Here is a 19279-nt window from a genome sequence, read left to right as displayed (position 1 = left end):
GTGGTGTGTGGTGCTCGTATCGGTGTGTGTAGGAATTATGGACTAGTCACAAGCCCAAGGCCCCACTCCTCCTCTGTCTGAACCAACAGTCAACCATCTGTACCAATGAACCACCACTGATGCCCATTCAATGTTGTCTTTTCAACCGACAGTATAATTCCATCTATTCTTCATTCCCGCACACCCCAATAGATAGACATCTTCTTTTAATACCCACTCACCTCTATCAAGCTGGGCATTAGACAATGTAGAGTATGAATTGTCCTGATCTCCTGAGCCCAAGAGAGTAGGGGGGATCTGGTCATCACCCAATCCCCTAAAAACACACATCGACATCCATTTACCAAATACCACAGGCCTATTTACTAACCCACAGCACAGTCAGCACCAGAGTATGTGAGTGTCCTTTCCAACCGCTCCGCTAAATACCGCTCCGCACTCACAGGAAGAAAAAAAAAAAAACTGCCGCTCCAAATTCTCTCCATTCATTAAAATCACAATTTAACTAAACACACATCTATTTTTGTGACTACCTGGACCTACCGTTTGGTTTTGAAGTATTGAAACAAAACCATATGGATTTGAATGAAAAGTATTTTAATAAACATGAAAAGCTGAATGTAAGAAGCGCACATCATTTCAAATAGGCTACATGTCATATTAAACAGCATATAAACACTCTGAATAGGTCAGGAGACAGACAGGGATCCTTAGAAGGAATGAAAATTAATTGTTTAGGGCTGTATTATTTCAAGGCTACAGCCTACAAATAAATACATTGTGAAGCATTAGCGAGTGCGACACACTAGGCTGGTAGGAACCTAAAGCGCTCAGCATTTAAACAACATTTCATTTTATTAAATCATTATAGCCTAGAAATTACTTACTTACTTAGAATTCAATACAAATTAAATGAAATGCCTTATTAGGCTCAGTCTACAGTGTCATTTTTAGAAACCCGAGTTTGTCCAGTCTCTGGCTTCAGGCTCATGCGACCGCGCCTTGAGTCAGGCCAGCAGCGGAGATTCTCCGCGCTTGCAGAGCCACTGGGGACGCTAAACACCCTTTAGGCCTCTCTCGCCAGGCTGGGCAGAGATGCAGAGTTGTTTTTTTTCTATAGGTAGACCTAAAGGTTTTAAGGCAAAATAACTCAATCAAAACGGAAAGCTCCTTGAACGTGGGAATATGCCAGGCCTATTGGGCCAAAATCAATGATGGCCTGTTGTATAGATAATAGAACAAAAATGAAGGAAACTTTTAAGAGATCTGATTTTTAGTGTATAAATACTTTGCTACAATGACACACTTAATTATCTACCCACCTCGTTCCTTTCTTTTAGCATGTGCACGTAGTAATAAGTACCCCATCATGCTTTCAGGATGCGTGTCTTTTCAGATTCCACAGTGATTCTTTAGTTGTGGACACTACATCACCGCACTCCCTCTCTTGCTCTTGGTCCTCATCTTTGTAAGTCACCTTGATTTAGCACCTGTGTGTTTTATCAGTTTCTTTATGAAAATATTTAGCGAACTCCATGACAGTAGCTAAAGCAAGGGGCTATAGCAGCACACAAGTAGACTACAAATGCATGCTGGGCCGGGCATGCCCTGAGCTCGTGAAGTGAGCGCTATTGGAGGAAAATTGGAGCGGGGCGAGAAGGCCGATGCTCCAGCCTTTGGGAATCTTGCTCCGCACTCCAGTCAAATTGGACACGCTCCGCTCCAGCGCCACTCACATACTCTGGTCAGCATTACCTGTGGTAATGAGAGTAAAGTCAAAATGGACCATCAAACTATTCAGCAATGCACTTATTGGTCTAGCCATCCATATGAGAATCTTTGAAAGGCCATGAACAGCATAACACACCACTAACAGCCACAATACAAAAAAAATAAGAAACAATCACTCAAGAATCTTCTAGTGTGTGTGAGTGACAAAGCGGATAGGCCCTCTCAAATGTCTGCTCCTTCGGTCACATTATCACAACATGCATCTTATTCATTCTGAGTGACTTTCCAGGGGAGACGAAATTGGCCATTTTAAAAAGCATTGAAGGTTAGAAAATAAAAGAATTAATACTGACCTTGGCTCTTGGTCCAGTCCAACGTCCAGCACATGTCTGGCCTTCTTGGTCTGTGAAAGTAAGACACATAGGCTACATGACGTTAACTCTTCTTTTAAGTCTCAAAACACAAGTGGCGTTCCACCAATTAGGTGCCTTTTGAGTAGTTAACGCAGGTGATTTAAAAATATATATATATTTCACCTAATTTTAATATTCTGTCAAAGAGCACGTTCAACTTAATAAAAACATGATTTCCCATCTCAAGAGGTTAAATAAAATAAAAACTATAGTAACTGCCTATTAAGTGCCAAATAAACACGGAAGACTAACAGGGTTGACGACTTCATCTTAAATAATCCATAAATCCCCTTGTGACAGGATGAATGGAAGCTTGTTGTGTGCAACAGGGAGAGGCAATTGAATGAAAGCTTTATAAAAAATTTTTTAAATGTTAAAACATTTCTAGCCGGTCTATCTATGGGTAACTGGGCTGACATGTTTTGCTCGACCCGCTCAATTTTCCACCAGAAAATGGCCAAAAAGAGTAGAACCAGCTCTTTTACTCTATGATCTGACTACTAGTTTCTGTTCAAAGAGATACATTAGATGTTTAATGTTTCTTTAGAGTTTTTTCAAGCAACATTTTCACCATATTAAAACGAGAGTTCAGTTCACCTAACAGGACTGACCTTAAAATGAGGGCCAGTTTAATTTATTTTTACGTTACAATGAATCACTAACCACATTAAATTAATTAGAATTTTCAGAAATGACTGTCAAAGCAACAAAATAACTAGGGTTTTACAATGATGGTGAAAACATGGAGAAATGTTGGGATTAGGTGGGTTAAAATCTTCCTAGAAGTCACAGAGGGACATGCAGAATTTTGGCACTTCAGCAAGTTTATATTCATATAAGAAATCTGATTTATTATATTTGTCATATTAAAAAAAGGACACTTAATTTAATGAGGCTTTTAAAAATTCAATATTTGTGCACAATTTCTATTTAAAATATCAAATGGACGAAAAAGGCACTCATTTCGTGGAACGACCCTCAAACGATGACAGTCAGTTGGAGTGTCAACCAGTGGAGGCTCCTTAGAGGAGGAGTGAATTTCATAAAAATAAAAAAAGTTATCCTTTTTAGATAACTATACGAAATATATTCACGTCGCCAAATAATTGATTAAAACACAATGTTTTGCAATGAAGGTCTACAGTAGCCTCAACAGCACTCTGTAGGGTAGCACCATGGTGTAGCCGGAGGACAGCTAGCTTCCGTCATCCTCTGGGTACATTGACTTCAATACAAAACCTAGGAGGCTCACGGTTCTCACCCCCTTCCATAGACTTACACAGTAATTATGACAACTTCCAGAGGACATCCTCCAACCTATCAGAGCTTTTGCAGCATGAACTGACATGTTGTCCACCCAATCAAAGGATCAGAAAATGAATCTAGTACTGAAAGCATAAGCTGCAGCTAGCTAGCACTGCAGTGCATAACATGTGGTGAGTAGTTGACTCAAAGAGAAAGACAATAGTTTAACAGTTTGGAACAAATGTATTTATTTACAAATGAAGGAGAAGCAAGAGAGAGAGAGCGAGCTAGCTATATTTCATTGTATTTTTTTCGCTTTGCTAGCAAATGAAGCTAGCTAGTTTAGCCTACTCAAACACCCGGCTCAAACAAAGAGGGATGCTATGTTAGCTAGCTGGCTATGCCTATCCAACACTTCCAAGTCAATGTAAGCTTTTGGTTTTATTAATTTATTGCCACCTGGGCCCACTGGTGTAACTGCTAAACTGCTTGCTGACTGTACTGCATGATTGTAGAGAGTTTACTAACGTGTTAGTTCTAGTAGCTATGTTGACTATGACGTTAGCTAATATGGTGAGAACGATGTAGGCTGGGTGTAGCGTTTACTGGTTATGATACGAAGGTTTGGCTTGGAAAGGTTTTTTTCGCCTGGTCACAGACAGCTAATGTGTTAAACACAAAAAGTCCACAAGCGAAGAGAAAAGGTGAGAGGAGGAGAGTGTGTAGATGCTTGAAGGAATTATACAACGAGCAAAATTATCATGCTGTTTTCATGTGGCTGCTATGAAAGTGAACTGTGTTTGCGTGTGTTCAGGGGTGTAGTCATTCCGCTGATTCTGTTGAAAAACATTTCTGGAACTGAAGCAAACGGAATGGAGATAAACATAACTGAATTTGTCCAATAGAAACTCTCGTTTCCAACTGTTGGACTAATGATTACACCCTAGATCAGCTAGATGCAGGCAAGAGTGTGGAAGGCGGTACTGAATGTGTCACTGTCTGTCACCTTGATTACTCCAAATTCTCTCTCTACCTGTGCACCTACATTTTAAGCTTTCATTCATAGGCTAGGTTGTAGAAACCTCATGATGGGTGTAGGAAAAATTGGAGTATCACGTAGTAGCCTAAACCTATCGATATTACATTTAGCTGGGTAAATGGAATATGAATGACAGTCATCCAATATGCTGTAATAGATATGTCATGCTCATTTAAAAAAAAAATCATCCTCCCTCATTTTAAACGTCACCAACCGCCACTGGTGTAAACAATAGTGTATGTCAAGGTGTGAGGTGACAGTGTGGTAAATGTCAGTGTGAAGTGTGAACTCACCGGCAATTCAGGCAGGTCCTGCGCATCGTCCATGTCCGCTGAGCCACGTCCTCCTGACATGTCCACTCTCTACGTCTTGGGGAGGCTGTCTGGACACTGCTTCACACAAACGTATACAGACAGACAAAACACAGTATGCACAGTGTGAGTGGACAGGACCACTGCTTTAAGTAGTCTCCCTTTGACCAGCCACGATCCCTTCCCCCATCCCCCGTGACGCATCTCCGGTGCCCCACGCCCACCTACTATCGTAGGATTTGATCAACAGAGGCGCGATGTCGCCCACCGGGGGAGGAAGTGGGGCACGGTTGGTCTAATCGCCCGCACGGGAGGGCAGGCGAGACCGGTGAGCCACGTGCAGCACTGACGTTGCACCGTGGCCCCACCACTCCAGTGTTTACAGTTGGATTAAGGGGAGCGTGCCTCCTTACATGTGACTTAGCCTACATTTGGGGAAATGTATTCTCTGCGAATTATATCAGAGGCATTAGGTGTTCAGGTGCAAGCTGTTGTATCAATAGGTGGTCCGCTGGATAAGATCTAACCTCATTTTCAGCCACCAACCTCCCCACGTTAGCCTTCTGTCTGTGGGCCCTGGCAATAGAACACTGATATAACTGGCCATGGAACATTGATACAGTGCATTCAGAAAGTATTCAGACCCCTTCACTTTTTCCCACATTTTGTTATGTTAATGCCTTATTCTAAAATTTATTAAATTATTAAATTACAACTTGATTGGAGTCTACCTGTGGTAAATTCAATTGATTGGACATGATTTGGAAAGGCACACACCTGTCTATATAAGGTCCCACAGTTGACAGTGAAGTTGAAGGAATTGTCCGTAGAGCTCCGAGACAGGATTGTGTCGAGGCACAGATCTGGGGAAGGGTACCAAAACATTGCTGCAGCATTGAAGGTCCCCAAGAACACAGTGGCCTCCATCATTGTGAAATGGAAGAAGTTTGGAACCACCAACACTCTTCCTAGAGCTGGCCGCCCGGCCAAACTGAGCAATCGGGGGAGAAGGGCCTTGGTTAGGGAGGTGACCAACAACCCGATGGTAACTCTGACAGAGCTCTAGAGTTCATCTGTGGAGATGGGAGAACCTTCCAGAAGGACAACCATCTCTGCAGCACTCCACCAATCAGGCCTTTATGGTAGAGTGGCCAGACGGAAGCCACTCCTCAGAAAAATACACATGACAGCCCGCTTGGAGTTTGCCAAAAGGCACCTAAAGGACTCTCAGACCATGAGAAACAACATTCTCTGGTCTGATGAAACCAACATTGAACTCTTTGGCCTGAATGCCAAGCGTCACGTCTGGAGGAAACCTGGCACCATCCCTACGGTGAAGCATGGTGGTGTCAGCATCAAGCTGTGGGGATGTTTTTCAGCGGCAGGGACTGGGAGACTAGTCAGGATCGAGGGAAAGATGAATGGAGCAAAGTACAGAGAGATCCTTGATGAAAACCTGGTCCAGAGCACTCAGGACCTCAGACTGGGGGGAAGGTTCACCTTCCAACAGGACAACGACCCTAAGCACACAGCCAAGACAACGCATGAGTGGCTTCAGGACAAGTCTCTGAATGTCTTTGAGTGGCCCAGCCAGAGCCCAGACTTGAACCCGATCGAACATCTCTGGAGAGACCTGAAGATAGCTGTGCAGCGACGCTCCCCATCCAACCTGACAGAGCTTGAGAGGATCTGCAGAGAAGAATGGGAGAAACTCTCCAAATACAGGTGTGCCAAGCTTGTAGCGTAATGCCAAAGAAGACTTGAAGCTGTAATCGCTGCCAAAGGTGCTTCAACAAAGTACTGAGTAAAGGGTCTGAATACTTATGTTAATGTAATATTTCAGTTTTTATTTTTTTATACATTTGCAAAGATTTCTAAAAACCTGTTTTTGATTTGCCATTATGGGGTATTGTGTGTAGATTGATGAGGAAAAAAACAATTTAATCAATTTTAGAATAAGTCTGTAATGTAGCAAAATGTGGAAAAAGTCAAGGGGTCTGAATACTTTCCGAATGCACTGGCCATTGAACATTGACATAACTGTCATGTGCAGGAAGAACAAATTAGAAAATAAGCACTAATTTATCAGACACTGACTTGTTAAGGAAACCATGAACAGGATGTCCCATGCCAGCCACCAGAATTATAGGCTAAATCAAAAAACACTTATCAAATCAAATTTTATTGGCCACATGCGCCGAATACAACAGGTGCAGACATTACTGTGAAATACTTACTTACAGGCCTTAACCAACAGTGCATTTATTTTTTATAAAAAAGTAGAATAAAACAAAAAAAAGTGTTGAGAAAAAAAGAGCAGAAGTAAAATAAAATAACAGTAGGGAGGCTATATATACAGGGGGGTACCGGTGCAGAGTCAATGTGCGGGGGCACTGGCTAGTTGAGGTAGTTGAAGTAATAAGTACATGTGGGTAGAGTTAAAGTGACTATGCATAAATAATTAACAGAGTAGCAGCAGCGTAAAAAGATGGGGTGGGGGGGCAGTGCAAATAGTCCGGGTAGCCATGATTAGCTGTTCAGGAGTCTTATGGCTTGGGGGTAGAAGCTGTTGAGAAGTCTTTTGGACCTAGACTTGGCACTCCGGTACCGCTTGCCGTGCGGTAGCAGAGAGAACAGTCTATGACTAGGGTGGCTGGAGTCTTTGACAATTTTGAGGGCCTTCCTCTGACACCGCCTGGTATAGAGGTCCTGGATGGCAGGAAGCTTGGCCCCAGTGATGTACTGGGCCGTACGCACTACCCTCTGTAGTGCCTTGCGGTCGGAGGCCAAGCAGTTGCCATACCAGGCGGTGATGCAACCAGTCAGGATGCTCTCGATGGTGCAGCTGTAGAATTTGAGGATCTGAGGACCCATGCCAAATCTTTTCAGTCTCCTGAGGGGAATAGGCTTTGTCGTGCCCTCTTCACGACTGTCTTGGTGTGTTTGGACCATGATAGTTCGTTGGTGATGTGGACACCAAGGAACTTGAAGCTCTCAACCTGTTCCACTACAGCCCCGTCGATGAGAATGGGGACGTGCTCAGTCCTCTTTTTTTTCCTGTAGTCCACAATCACCTCCTTTGTCTTGGTCACGTTGAAGGAGAGGTTGTTAACCTGGCACCACATGGCCAGGTCTCTGACCTCCTCTCTATAGGCTGTCTCATCGTTGTCGGTGATCAGGCCTACCACTGTTGTGTCGTCGGCAAACTTAATGATGGTGTTGGAGTCGTGCCTGGCCACGCAGTCATGGGTGAACAGGGAGTACAGGAGGGGACTGAGCACGCACTCCTGAGGGGCCCCCGTGTTGAGGATCAGTGTGGCAGATGTGTTGTTACCTACCCTTACCACCTGGGGGCGGCCCGTCAGGAAGTCCAGGATCCAGTTGCAGAGGGAGGTGTTTAGTCCCAGGATCCTTAGCTTAGTGATGAGCTTTGAGGGCACTATGGTGTTGAATGCTGAGCTGTAGTCAATGAATAGCATTCTCACGTAGGTGTTCCTCTTGTCCAGTTGAGAAAGGGCAGTGTGGAGTGCAATAGAGATTGCATAATCTATGGATCTGTTGGGGCGGTATGCAAATTGGAGTGGGTCTAGGGTTTCTGGGATAATGGTGTTGATGTGAGCCATGACCAGCCTTTCAAAGCACTTCATGGCTACAGACGTCAGCGCTACGGGTCGGTAGTCATTTAGGCAGGTTATCGTAAGAGTCCTTGGGCACGGGGACTATGGTGGTCTGCTTGAAACATGTTGGTATTACAGACTCAGTCAGGGACATGTTGAAAATGTCAGTGAAGACACTTGCCAGTTGGTCAGCACATGCTCGGAGTACACGTCCTGGTAATCCGTCTGGCCCTGCGGCCTTGTGAATGTTGACCTGCTTAAAAGTCTTACTCACATCGGGCTACGGAGAGCGTGATCACATAGTCATCCGGAACAGCTGGTGCTCTCATGCATGCTTCAGTGTTGCTTGCCTCGAAGCGAGCAAAGAAGTGGTTTAGCTCGTCTGGAAGTCTTGTTGTCACTGGGCAGCTCGCGGCTGTGCTTCCCTTTGTAGTCTGTAATAGTTTTCAAGCCCTGCCACATCCGACGAGCGTCAGAGCCGGTGTAGTACGATTCAATCTTAGTCCTGTATTGACTCTTTGCCTGTTTGATGGTTCGTCCGGAGGGCATAGCGGATTTCTTATAAGCGTCCGGGTTAGAGTCCCGCTCCTTGAAAGCGGCAGCTCTACCCTTTAACTCAGTGCGGATGTTTCCTGTAATCCATGGCTTCTGGTTGGGGTATGTACGTACGGTCACTGTGGGGACGACATCATCGATGCACTTATTGATGAAGCCAGTGACTGATGTGGTGTACTCCTCAATGCTATCTGAAGAATCCCGGAACATGTTCCAGTCTATGCTAGCAAAACAGTCCTGTAGCTTAGCATCTGCGTCATCTGACCACTTTTTTATTAACCAAGTCACTGGTGCTTCCTGCTTTAGTTTTTGCTTAAGGGCAAGAATCAGGAGGATAGAGTTATGGTCAGATTTGCCAAATGGAGGGCGAGGGAGAGCTTTGTAAGCGTCTCTGTGTGTGGAGTAAAGGTGGTCTAGAGTTTTTTTTCCTCTGGTTGCACATTTCACATGCTGGTAGAAATGAGGTAGAACGGATTTAAGTTTCCCTGCATTAAAGTCCCCGGCCACTAGGAGCGCTGCCTCTGGATGAGCGTTTTCCTGTTGACTTATGGCCTTATACAGCTCATTCAGTGCAATCTTAATGCCAGCATTGGTTTGTGGTGGTAAATAGACAGCTATGAAAAATAGATGAAAACTCTCTTGGTAAAGAGTGTGGTCTACAGCTTATCATAAGGTACTCTACCTCAGGCGAGCAAAACCTCGACACTTCCTTAGTATTTGATTTTGTGCACCAGCTGTTGTTTACAAATATACACAGACCGCCACTCCTTGTCTTACCGGAGTCAGCCGTTCTATCCTGCCGATGTAGCGTATAGCCCGCTAGTTGTATGTTGTCCATGTCGTCGTTCAGCCACGACTCGGTGAAACATAAGATATTACAGTTTTTAATGTCCCGTTGGTAGGATAACCGTAATCTTAAATCATCCAATTGATTCTCAAATGATTGAAGATTGGCTAATAGGATTGATGGGAGCGGCAGTTTACTCGCTCGCCGTCGGATCCTTACGAGGCACCCAGACCTACGTCCACGATATCTCCGTCTCTTCCTCATGCGAATGACGGGGATTTGGGCCTTGTCGGGTGTCTGTAGGATATCCTTCGCGGCCGTCTCGTTGAAGAAAAAATCTTTTTGGTTATAAGAGACGATGGCAGAAACATTATGTACAAAATAAATTACAAATAACGCGGAAAAACACACATAATAGTACAATTGGTTAGAGGGCTGTAAAACGGCAGCCATCTTCTCCAGCGCCATTATTTTATCAATCAATGCAACCCTTCCCAGTACATGGACCACTAACGTTTTTGTAAAACATGCACTTTACAGTGGATCATCTTGAAACGTTCTCTGTAAAGCTAACTTTCATCAAGGCTTTATATGGTCTATAATTGGTTTCTCTTTTCATTGTCAGTATCCTTTTCCAGCATAATGATATCCGTAACATCCATAACGGTTGACATTGATGTTTCATATCTTAGCTTCAGAAGGTTGTGCATTCACCACATGTTGTGCGCTTGTTCTGAGATGCATTCTTCAGACTTTCACTGAAGCAATTGTTGATATCTTGAAAAGTATGGAGTTCTAGCTAAGATTCTCTTCGAAAATATATGCTGAAATGCATCTCATATGTGGCAGTACTGGGTTTTTTTAGATCGAAAGATCTGTAAATAGTCATGGAGTGCATTTTTGAAACAAAAGCACCCCAAAATATACTGACTTTAATCCAGTGTCTAGAAAAGTGGATTGATGGTATTAGCACATGTATATTGTCTCATTAGCTATTTTTGATGCAAACAATTGTAATACAATAAAATATAACATTTGTGTATACCTTCAACTGGTAAATGTTAATTTTACCAGTTGATATATAAGAGAAGGAAACACCCTTTTAGATTATATGCCTTCTGTTAACATTTTTAAAACATTCCAAATGACAAATGTGTTATGATAGATTTTGATCATGTAACATCCATAACGCCTCCCATTTCTCCAACATGGCCAATATTTAGAAGTCACTCCCCCAAAGAAGGGGGTACTATAGAAAAAGGTCCATTCTCTGAGACATTAATGTTGTGATTTTGCGTGCACACGTAACGTCCATAACGCTGGAATCGCCCAGTAACACTAGCAGGCAAGACCAAAAAGCAAAGCTGTAGAATCTAATGAGGGCACTTATGACAAAATTAAAAGTATAAAACATTCCTGTCATCTGCAGTGCAGTGTAACACTGATTGATTTTTAACATACGAATTCTAAAATCAGGTGGTTTAAAGGTTTGCGAATAGACCTGACCTTGGCATTTTCTATTGAATTTAGGCCTATTGTGAATCTGGCCTCTAGGCTAATGCAGCGTTAAGATCTGGCTCGTGAGATTTTTGTGAATTCAAAATCCATCTCTGTTGTCTTGAAAACCATTACGCAAGCTCGACCTAATCCCGGCACCTGCTGTTATGTAGGTAACCTGGAACGTGCTGTACCTGTCGACGTACTGTAGGCGCAAACCTGGAACTTGCTGTACCTGTCGACCTAGGCAACCTGGAACTTGCTGTACCTGTCGACCTAGGCAACCTGGAACTTGCTGTACCTGTTGACCTAGGCAACCTGGAACTTGCTGTACCTGTCGACCTAGGCAACCTGGAACTTGCTGTACCTGTCGACTTAATTAGGAAGGTGTTCCTAATGTTTGGTATACTCAGTGTATATACAGGCAGTTTGTGGGACTGGTAACAGATAAAGACTGACTCTGTTGCTATTGAAATGCAGTTCTTGAAGAGAAACGACCACACATGATTTGTGTACATCTTGCCAGCCAAGGACGACCATGCTTGGATGGCTGCAGGTCAAGTCGTCCAGTCCCTGTGTCCTTTTGTGGACATCAGGGGAAGGAGGTAGCATTTCATAGAGCTTGTGCTGGCAGATTAAAGGGTGTGAGGTTAATACAAAGCATGAGCTTATAAAAAAAACTTTGAATTGAGTTTGAGTTTTTGTATGTTTATTGTGTTACTCAGTAGGTGATTGATAATAACATTTAATATTTTAAATAGAACATCTGTCACTAATGATCTAGAATGAAATTACTAAAACATTGTACATTTGAAATTGAGTGCAGTGTCATCATTTGCTGTCTGTCTTTCACATAACGCAGAACGTCACATACATAACATTTTCCTCTAGTTTTATTATGAAAGTCAAAATATTGATATAATTGTTGAGGTATGCAGCACACTAATTCGCAATGAAAATAGAGATTTTCAAATAACAAATTGTAAACGCCTTTTTTTAGCACATTTGTGCATGTATGGTTGGTTAAGACGGGACCCACGGGTGCACTTTGATAGCCTATGCAATAACTATTCACGATACTAGTTCTTTGAGGTACACTGCATTTTCAGATGACAACAAAAGTATTATGATGAAGTTTGGTGAAGAAATCTTTAACATATAAAACACTCATTTTTCACAGCGTTACATCCATAACAGTAAGCCCTCCTCTCTAAAGTATTATTGACCATTGTTATATTTTCATCACTGTTGTTTTTGTGCGTAGCCAAGCCTTACTTTCAAAGTGGCTATTAATATTTGAGATTCACAGAATTTTGCTGTTGTGTCCGTTCTCCCAAAAATGCCTGTCCATTTCCGTCACATCCATAACGCAAGTTGTTGTTCCGTTATTTCAATGCGGTATTACTTTAGAACTTTGTAATTGTGTGTCTACACTTCCCCTACAGGGTTCTACAAATATACACATTAACATTTATGCTTGATAAGTCAATTTTCTGGAGACATTTTGTTTCTCATTTTGTGTGCAAATATTACATCCATAACGCTGGAATTGCCCACTACGCTTCTAGCTATCTGAATCACAGCGCACGTGCACACACACACACACACACACTGTGATGTCACGAGAGGCTGTGTCCTGGAGGGACGTTACATCCCCCTGAGGTGGCTGCAAACCCAGACAGCTATGGCTCCATCTGCTGGTATGGTCGGGAACTCCACCCCTCTATGGCCAATCGTCCCACGCAGCTGAAACAAATGAGGAGCTGATGAGCTGAAGGTTTGGGAAGGGAAGAGACACACTGAGGGAGTGTGTGGGGGGTGAAGAGACACAGTCTCCAACCTGGGCTCTCTGGAGGACAAGAGTGCTGCACGTCCACTTCCATGAGGAATATAAGGATTTGGAGATACTTACCTTTGGGAAACACTCACCTTTGGATATATGCACCTGTGGAAATACGTGAGAGACATTTGGAAGGACTTTTTGCTGGGTTGGCCACCAGCTGCAACGTGGACTACAGTAAGGCTGGGGAAAAGTTATCTGAGCGAGTGAGAATTATGATTTTGGATGTGGAAGAGACATCCCTGAACTGTTAACCCTTAAAGAGCCACAAGAGAACAGAATTTTGTTATATTTTCGTTAATTTCCCAAGACCTATAATAAAATCCTTGTTTTGTTTGAACCTTGTCTCCTTGCACTACTTGAGCAATCCCGCTGAAAGCTGTGTAGCCTCTCGTGACGTCACAGATGGTGGAGAATACGGGCACGCTCAAGCGTTAATAGTGCATGTCAGAGGAGGATACCGAAGGTTTGATCACCCAGTTTTCCAAGTTGGCCGTAGGCTCCCCGCCCGACTGAAATGGAGGACATATTGAAAGCCCTTGTTGCTGGCCAGCAAGCCCAGATGCAAGCAAACGTGGCTCTCTTGGAGGAGCAAAAGAAAGCCAACCTTCTGAAGGCAGAGGAATTGCAGTTGCAGAGACAGAGGGTTGTCCAAAATACCCGCCCAATAAAGGCAAGTGACTTTATATCTAAGATGGGAGCTACCGATGACATTGAGGCATACCTGCATGCATTTGAGGCCACGGCCACTAGGGAAGCCTGGCCCAAGCAACAGTGGGTTGGTCTGTTAGCCCCCTTTCTAACCGGGGAATCGCTGAATGCTGTCCGGGACCTGGGCCCTGACCAGGTTACTGACTATGATGCCCTGAAGTCTGAGATCCTCAGCAGATATGGACTCACAAAGTTTGGTATGGCCCAGCGCTTTCACGGCTGGACCTTCCAACCAGACCAACCTCCTCGGGCGCAGATGCATGAACTTGTCCGAATCGCAAGGAAATGGCTGGATCCGCAGAGGAATGCAGCAGCGGCGGTGGTGGAGGCCGTTGTGGTGGATCGTTACCTACGCGCCCTGCCTTATGAGGCAAAACGGTTCATCAGTCAACAGGCCTTGACCACGGCTGATCTGACCGTGGAAGCTGTGGAAAAGTACCAGGCCACAGCGGAGATGCTGAATGCTTCCCGAAAAGACCCCAGGAGTGCGGCCCCCACCACAAATGGGAAGAACCCGTCCAAAGGACCCCAAGGTCTCGAACCCAGCCACGTCAGGACTTATCCCGGCTCCAGGGGGAGCCAGAAACCAGGCGGGTCCAAGAAGAGTACACCAGGAGGGGAAACTTCGACAGTGTTACCGGTGTGGGGAGATGGGACATATCTCCTGGCAGTGTGGGAAACCAGCCGATGAACCTATGCCCACTGCGGAGTCCTCCAGCTCAGCACCCACACACCGTTTTGCCTCGCTCTTGGGAGTCGTAGATGGCGGCCCAGATCGACCCCCCCACCTGCCCGGTAACTGTGAATCACCATGATGTGGAGGCCTTACTGGATTCTGGTAGCCGGCCACCCTGGTGCGTAAGGATTTGGTGGGCCCAACATGTCTGACCCCGGGGAAAGTCCTCCCAGTTTCCTGTGTCCATGGGGACACCAGAGAATACCCCATTACTGAACTTACAATGACCAGCACACGGGGAACCATACACGACGACGCGGGGGTGGTTGATTCCCTCCCGTCCCTGTCCTAATTGGACGAGACTGCCCAGCCTTTTACCCACTCTGGAGAGAGTCTCAGGAGAGGATAACCCGAGTACCTCGGAAACGGAGAGGCAAGACTCATCCTGGGAAGGCTCCGGTGCAATCCTCCGAGTTACTCACTCCCGCCCGGGCTCTGATAGGGATGGCAGGTGCCCAGACCGACACCGAGACTGGTCCGGATACGGGAGAAGAGAACGCAGCCCAGGAAAGTGCTCCGTTCTCCAGTGAAGAAGACGTCCCAGGCACCCAAGAGCTTCCCCCTCTCACAGGCCAGTATGGTACGGCTCAATTACAAGATCCTACTCTTGCAAATGCCTTAAGAAATGTGCAGGTATTAGAAGGTGTAGTGTTAGGTGATAAGACAAACCCTACTTACCCCCATTTCGCAGTAAACCGGGGGTTAGTATATCAGATAGTCAAGAAAAATGATGAAGTGCATGAACAGCTCCTCGTGCCACAGCCCTATCGGGCCACAGTACTCAACCTAGCACACACACACCCGCTAGGGGGCCCACTTGGGGGTAGAGAAGACTAAGGAAAGAATCATGCAACGTTTCTTTTGGCCAGGAGTACACAAAGAGATAGAGAACTACTGCCGTAGTTGCCCTGAGTGTCAGCAGGTTGCGCCAAAGCCCACATATAGAAACCCGCTCATTCCCTTGCCCATTATCGAAACTCCTTTTGAGAGGATTGGATTAGACATAGTCGGGCCCTTACCGAAAAGTTCCAGGGGACATCAATACATTCTGGTCATTCTGGACTATGCATCCCGGTACCCGGAGGCCATTCCGCTGAGGAAGGCTACATCCAGACAAATCGCCAAGGAGTTGTTCCGTCTCTCAACTAGTCTGGGAATCCCAAAAGAGATATTGACGGACCAAGGGACTCCATTCATGTCCAGAGTGATGAAAGAACTCTGTGCTTTACTGAAAATCAAACAGCTGAGAACCTCGGTCTACCACCCCAGACAGATGGCCTAGTCGAACGTTTTAACAAAACACTAAAATCCATGCTGCGGAAAGCGGTAGGGGAAGATGGGCGCAACTGGGATCAGCTGTTACCCTACATATTATTTGCGGTGAGAGAGGTACCTCAGTCTTCTACTGGTTTTTCACCCTTTGAGCTCTTGCTTTCCTACAGACCCAGAGGACTGCTCGACATCGCCAAGGAGGCCTGGGAGGAGCAGCCATGCCAACAGCGGACACTGATCGACCATGTCGGGGCTATGAGGGGAGAGAATGAAGGCCATCTATCCCATGATGCGGGAACACCTGGAGGCCAGTCAGCGGCAACAGCAAGCCTCCTACAACAGATCTGCTCAACCCAGGGAGTTTAAGCCGGGGGACAGAGTGCTGGTCCTGGTGCCAACCGTTGAGTGTAAATTCCTGGCAACCTGGCAAGGACCATATGAGGTCATTGAACGCATGGGAGAAGTAAACTACAAGGTGAGGCAACCAGATAAAAGGAAAACTGAGCAGATTTATCATGTTAACCTTTTTAAAGAAGTGGCACGCCAGAGAGGCGCTGTTCAGCTGTCTACCCCCCACAGAGACCAAGGAACCGAGCGCGAGAAGAGGTTCAGCTGGGTCCAAATCTGTCCCCACATCAACGACAGATGGCCCTGGAACTCGTGGAGCAGAACCAGGATGTCTTCTCCTCCCTTCCCGGTCACACAGAGGTGGTCCAACATGAGATCCGCACCATGCCTGGCCGAACGGTAAACCAGCGCCCGTACCGCGTGCCAGAGGCTCGTAAAGTGGTTATACAGAAGGAGGTAAGGAAGATGCGGGAGTTGGGAGTAATCGAAGAGTCCCACAGTGCCTGGGCAAGTCCCATCGTACTAGTTCCCAAGCCAGACGGTTCAGTACGATTTTGTAATGACTATCGAAAGTTGAATGAAGTGTCTGAATTTGATGCATACCCAATGCCTCGTGTCAATGATTTAATAGACTCCTTGGGGCATGCTCGTTTCCTAACCACTCTTGATCTCACAAAAGGCTACTGGCAGGTGCCCCTGACCCCGGCGTCTAAGGAGAAGACAGCCTTTGCCACCCCGGAGGGGCTCTACCAGTATACCCGACTTCCGTTTGGTCTCCACGGGGCACCTGCCACGTTCCAACGCCTGATGGATCGAGTCCTTGCGCCCCCACAAGAGGTGCGCAGCGGCTTATTTGGATGATGTTGTTATACAAAGTCCGGATTGGGCCAGCCACATACCCCGGGTACAAGCGGTGCTGGATTCGCTCAGGGAAGCAGGGCTCACGGCAAACCCGAAGAAGTGCAAGCTGGCCTTCAGTGAGACAAACTACCTGGGGTACACCATTGGGCGGGGGTTGGTCAAACCACAGGAAGCCAAACTGCGGGCCATACAGGACTGGCCGCAGCCCATCACCAAGAAGCAAGTAAGGTCATTTTTGGGCCTCGCTGGCTACTATAGACGCTTTATTGCAGATTTTGCTACCATAGCTGCACCGTTGTCGGAGCTGACGACCAAACGCCACTCACGAATGGTGAAGTGGAACCCTGCGGCGGAGGCGGCTTTCCTCAACCTGAAGCGAGCACTCTGCTCCAGTCCGATCCTGGTAGCACCAGACTTCAAGAAGGAATTCATTGTCCAAGCGGATGCTTCGGAGGTGGGTCTGGGTGCTGTCCTCACCCAGGCACATGACGGTGAAGAACATCCCATTCTCTACCTAAGCAGAAAGTTACTTCCAAGAGAGAATAACTATTCAACGGTGGAGAAAGAATGTCTGGCTGTAGTCTGGGCCCTGGAGTCCCTTCGGTTCTATCTCCTGGGCCGACGTTTCATGGTGGTATCTGATCACGCCCCTCTGCAGTGGATGGCCAAGAACAAGGAATCAAACAGTAGAGTAACCAGATGGTTTTGAGCTTGCAACCGTTTAACTTTTCTGTTGTCCACAGGGCTGGCAAGCACCACGGCAATGCGGACGCCCTCTCCCGGCGTGATGCCTTCTTCGCTGCCTTTACCCGACGAGGACGTCGGTCCCGAGAGAGGGGATGTGTGATGTCACGAGAGGCTGTGTCCTGGAGGGACGTTACATCCCCCTGAGGTGGCTGCAAACCCAGACAGCTATGGCTCCATCTGCTGGTATGGTCGGGAACTCCACCCCTCTATGGCCAATCGTCCCACGCAGCTGAAACAAATGAGGAGCTGATGAGCTGAAGGTTTGGGAAGGGAAGAGACACACTGAGGGAGTGTGTGGGGGGTGAAGAGACACAGTCTCCAACCTGGGCTCTCTGGAGGACAAGAGTGCTGCACGTCCACTTCCATGAGGAATATAAGGATTTGGAGATACTTACCTTTGGGAAACACTCACCTTTGGATATATGCACCTGTGGAAATACGTGAGAGACATTTGGAAGGACTTTTTGCTGGGTTGGCCACCAGCTGCAACGTGGACTACAGTAAGGCTGGGGAAAAGTTATCTGAGCGAGTGAGAATTATGATTTTGGATGTGGAAGAGACATCCCTGAACTGTTAACCCTTAAAGAGCCACAAGAGAACAGAATTTTGTTATATTTTCGTTAATTTCCCAAGACCTATAATAAAATCCTTGTTTTGTTTGAACCTTGTCTCCTTGCACTACTTGAGCAATCCCGCTGAAAGCTGTGTAGCCTCTCGTGACGTCACAACACACACACGCATGCGCACACACACACTCTTTTTGCACAACAATGAAGCAAGCCTACAAGCTAAGGAGAGAACTGCTTTGCTATCTGCTCCACAGACGTACGTTCTCTTTATAAATAGGCTATAGTCTCCTTTATTAAATATTTGACAGATCTGTTGTTTATCATATTTTATCACCTAATAATGGGTGAATTTCCTGTAGGCCTATCGCACGTGGGATGGCTTGACTACAAATATGGGGACGTCTCTGTGCTGCCTAGGAGTATTCTCTTGAGAAGCAAACGTCTTGTGAGTATTATGATGAATTTTCTGTTATTATTGCCCGCTATAATGAGACAAGGTGACATTTACAGGAGCACTGTGCTAATTGGACTAAAACATGGATCATTTACAGGAGCACTGTGCTAATTGGACTAAAACATGGATCATTTACAGGAGCACTGTGCTAATTGGACTAAAACATGGATCATTTACAGGAGCACTGTGCTAATTGGACTAAAACATAGATCGTTTACAGGAGCACTGTGCTAATTGGACTAAAACATAGATCATTTACAGGAGCACTGTGCTAATTGGACTAAAACATAGATCATTTACAGGAGCACTGTGCCATTTGGACTAAAACATGGATCATTTACAGGAGCACTGTGCTAATTGGACTAAAACATGGATCATTTACAGGAGCACTGTGCTAATTGGACTAAAACATGGATCGTTTACAGGAGCACTGTGCTAATTGGACTAAAACATGGATCATTTACAGGAGCACTGTGCTAATTGGACTAAAACATAGATCGTTTACAGGAGCACTGTGCTAACTGGACTAAAACATGGATTGTTTAC

At 45.7% G+C, this 19279-nt stretch overlaps 1 protein-coding gene across 3 annotated transcripts in view; it reads right to left on the bottom strand.

Annotated features, from left to right (window-relative positions):
- LOC121586793 (eyes absent homolog 3-like) overlaps nt 1-19279 on the bottom strand; it is a 46733-nt gene that overhangs the window by 24449 nt on the left and 3005 nt on the right. For all 3 annotated transcript variants that reach the window (XM_041903785.1, XM_041903787.1, XM_041903786.1), the window contains exons 2-4: nt 4722-4820; nt 2085-2134; nt 222-316 (exon numbers count right to left, since the gene is read on the bottom strand). In XM_041903785.1, the coding sequence (XP_041759719.1) occupies nt 222-316; nt 2085-2134; nt 4722-4781 (205 nt within the window). In that variant the 5' untranslated portion in view covers nt 4782-4820. The remainder of the gene's footprint in view (nt 1-221; nt 317-2084; nt 2135-4721; nt 4821-19279) is intronic.

Source organism: Coregonus clupeaformis, chromosome 17, assembly GCF_020615455.1.
Source record: "Coregonus clupeaformis isolate EN_2021a chromosome 17, ASM2061545v1, whole genome shotgun sequence".
Taxonomy (NCBI): Eukaryota; Metazoa; Chordata; class Actinopteri; order Salmoniformes; family Salmonidae; genus Coregonus; species Coregonus clupeaformis.
Note: the sequence above shows the minus strand (reverse complement) of the source record. Positions and strands in the feature narration are given on the sequence as shown.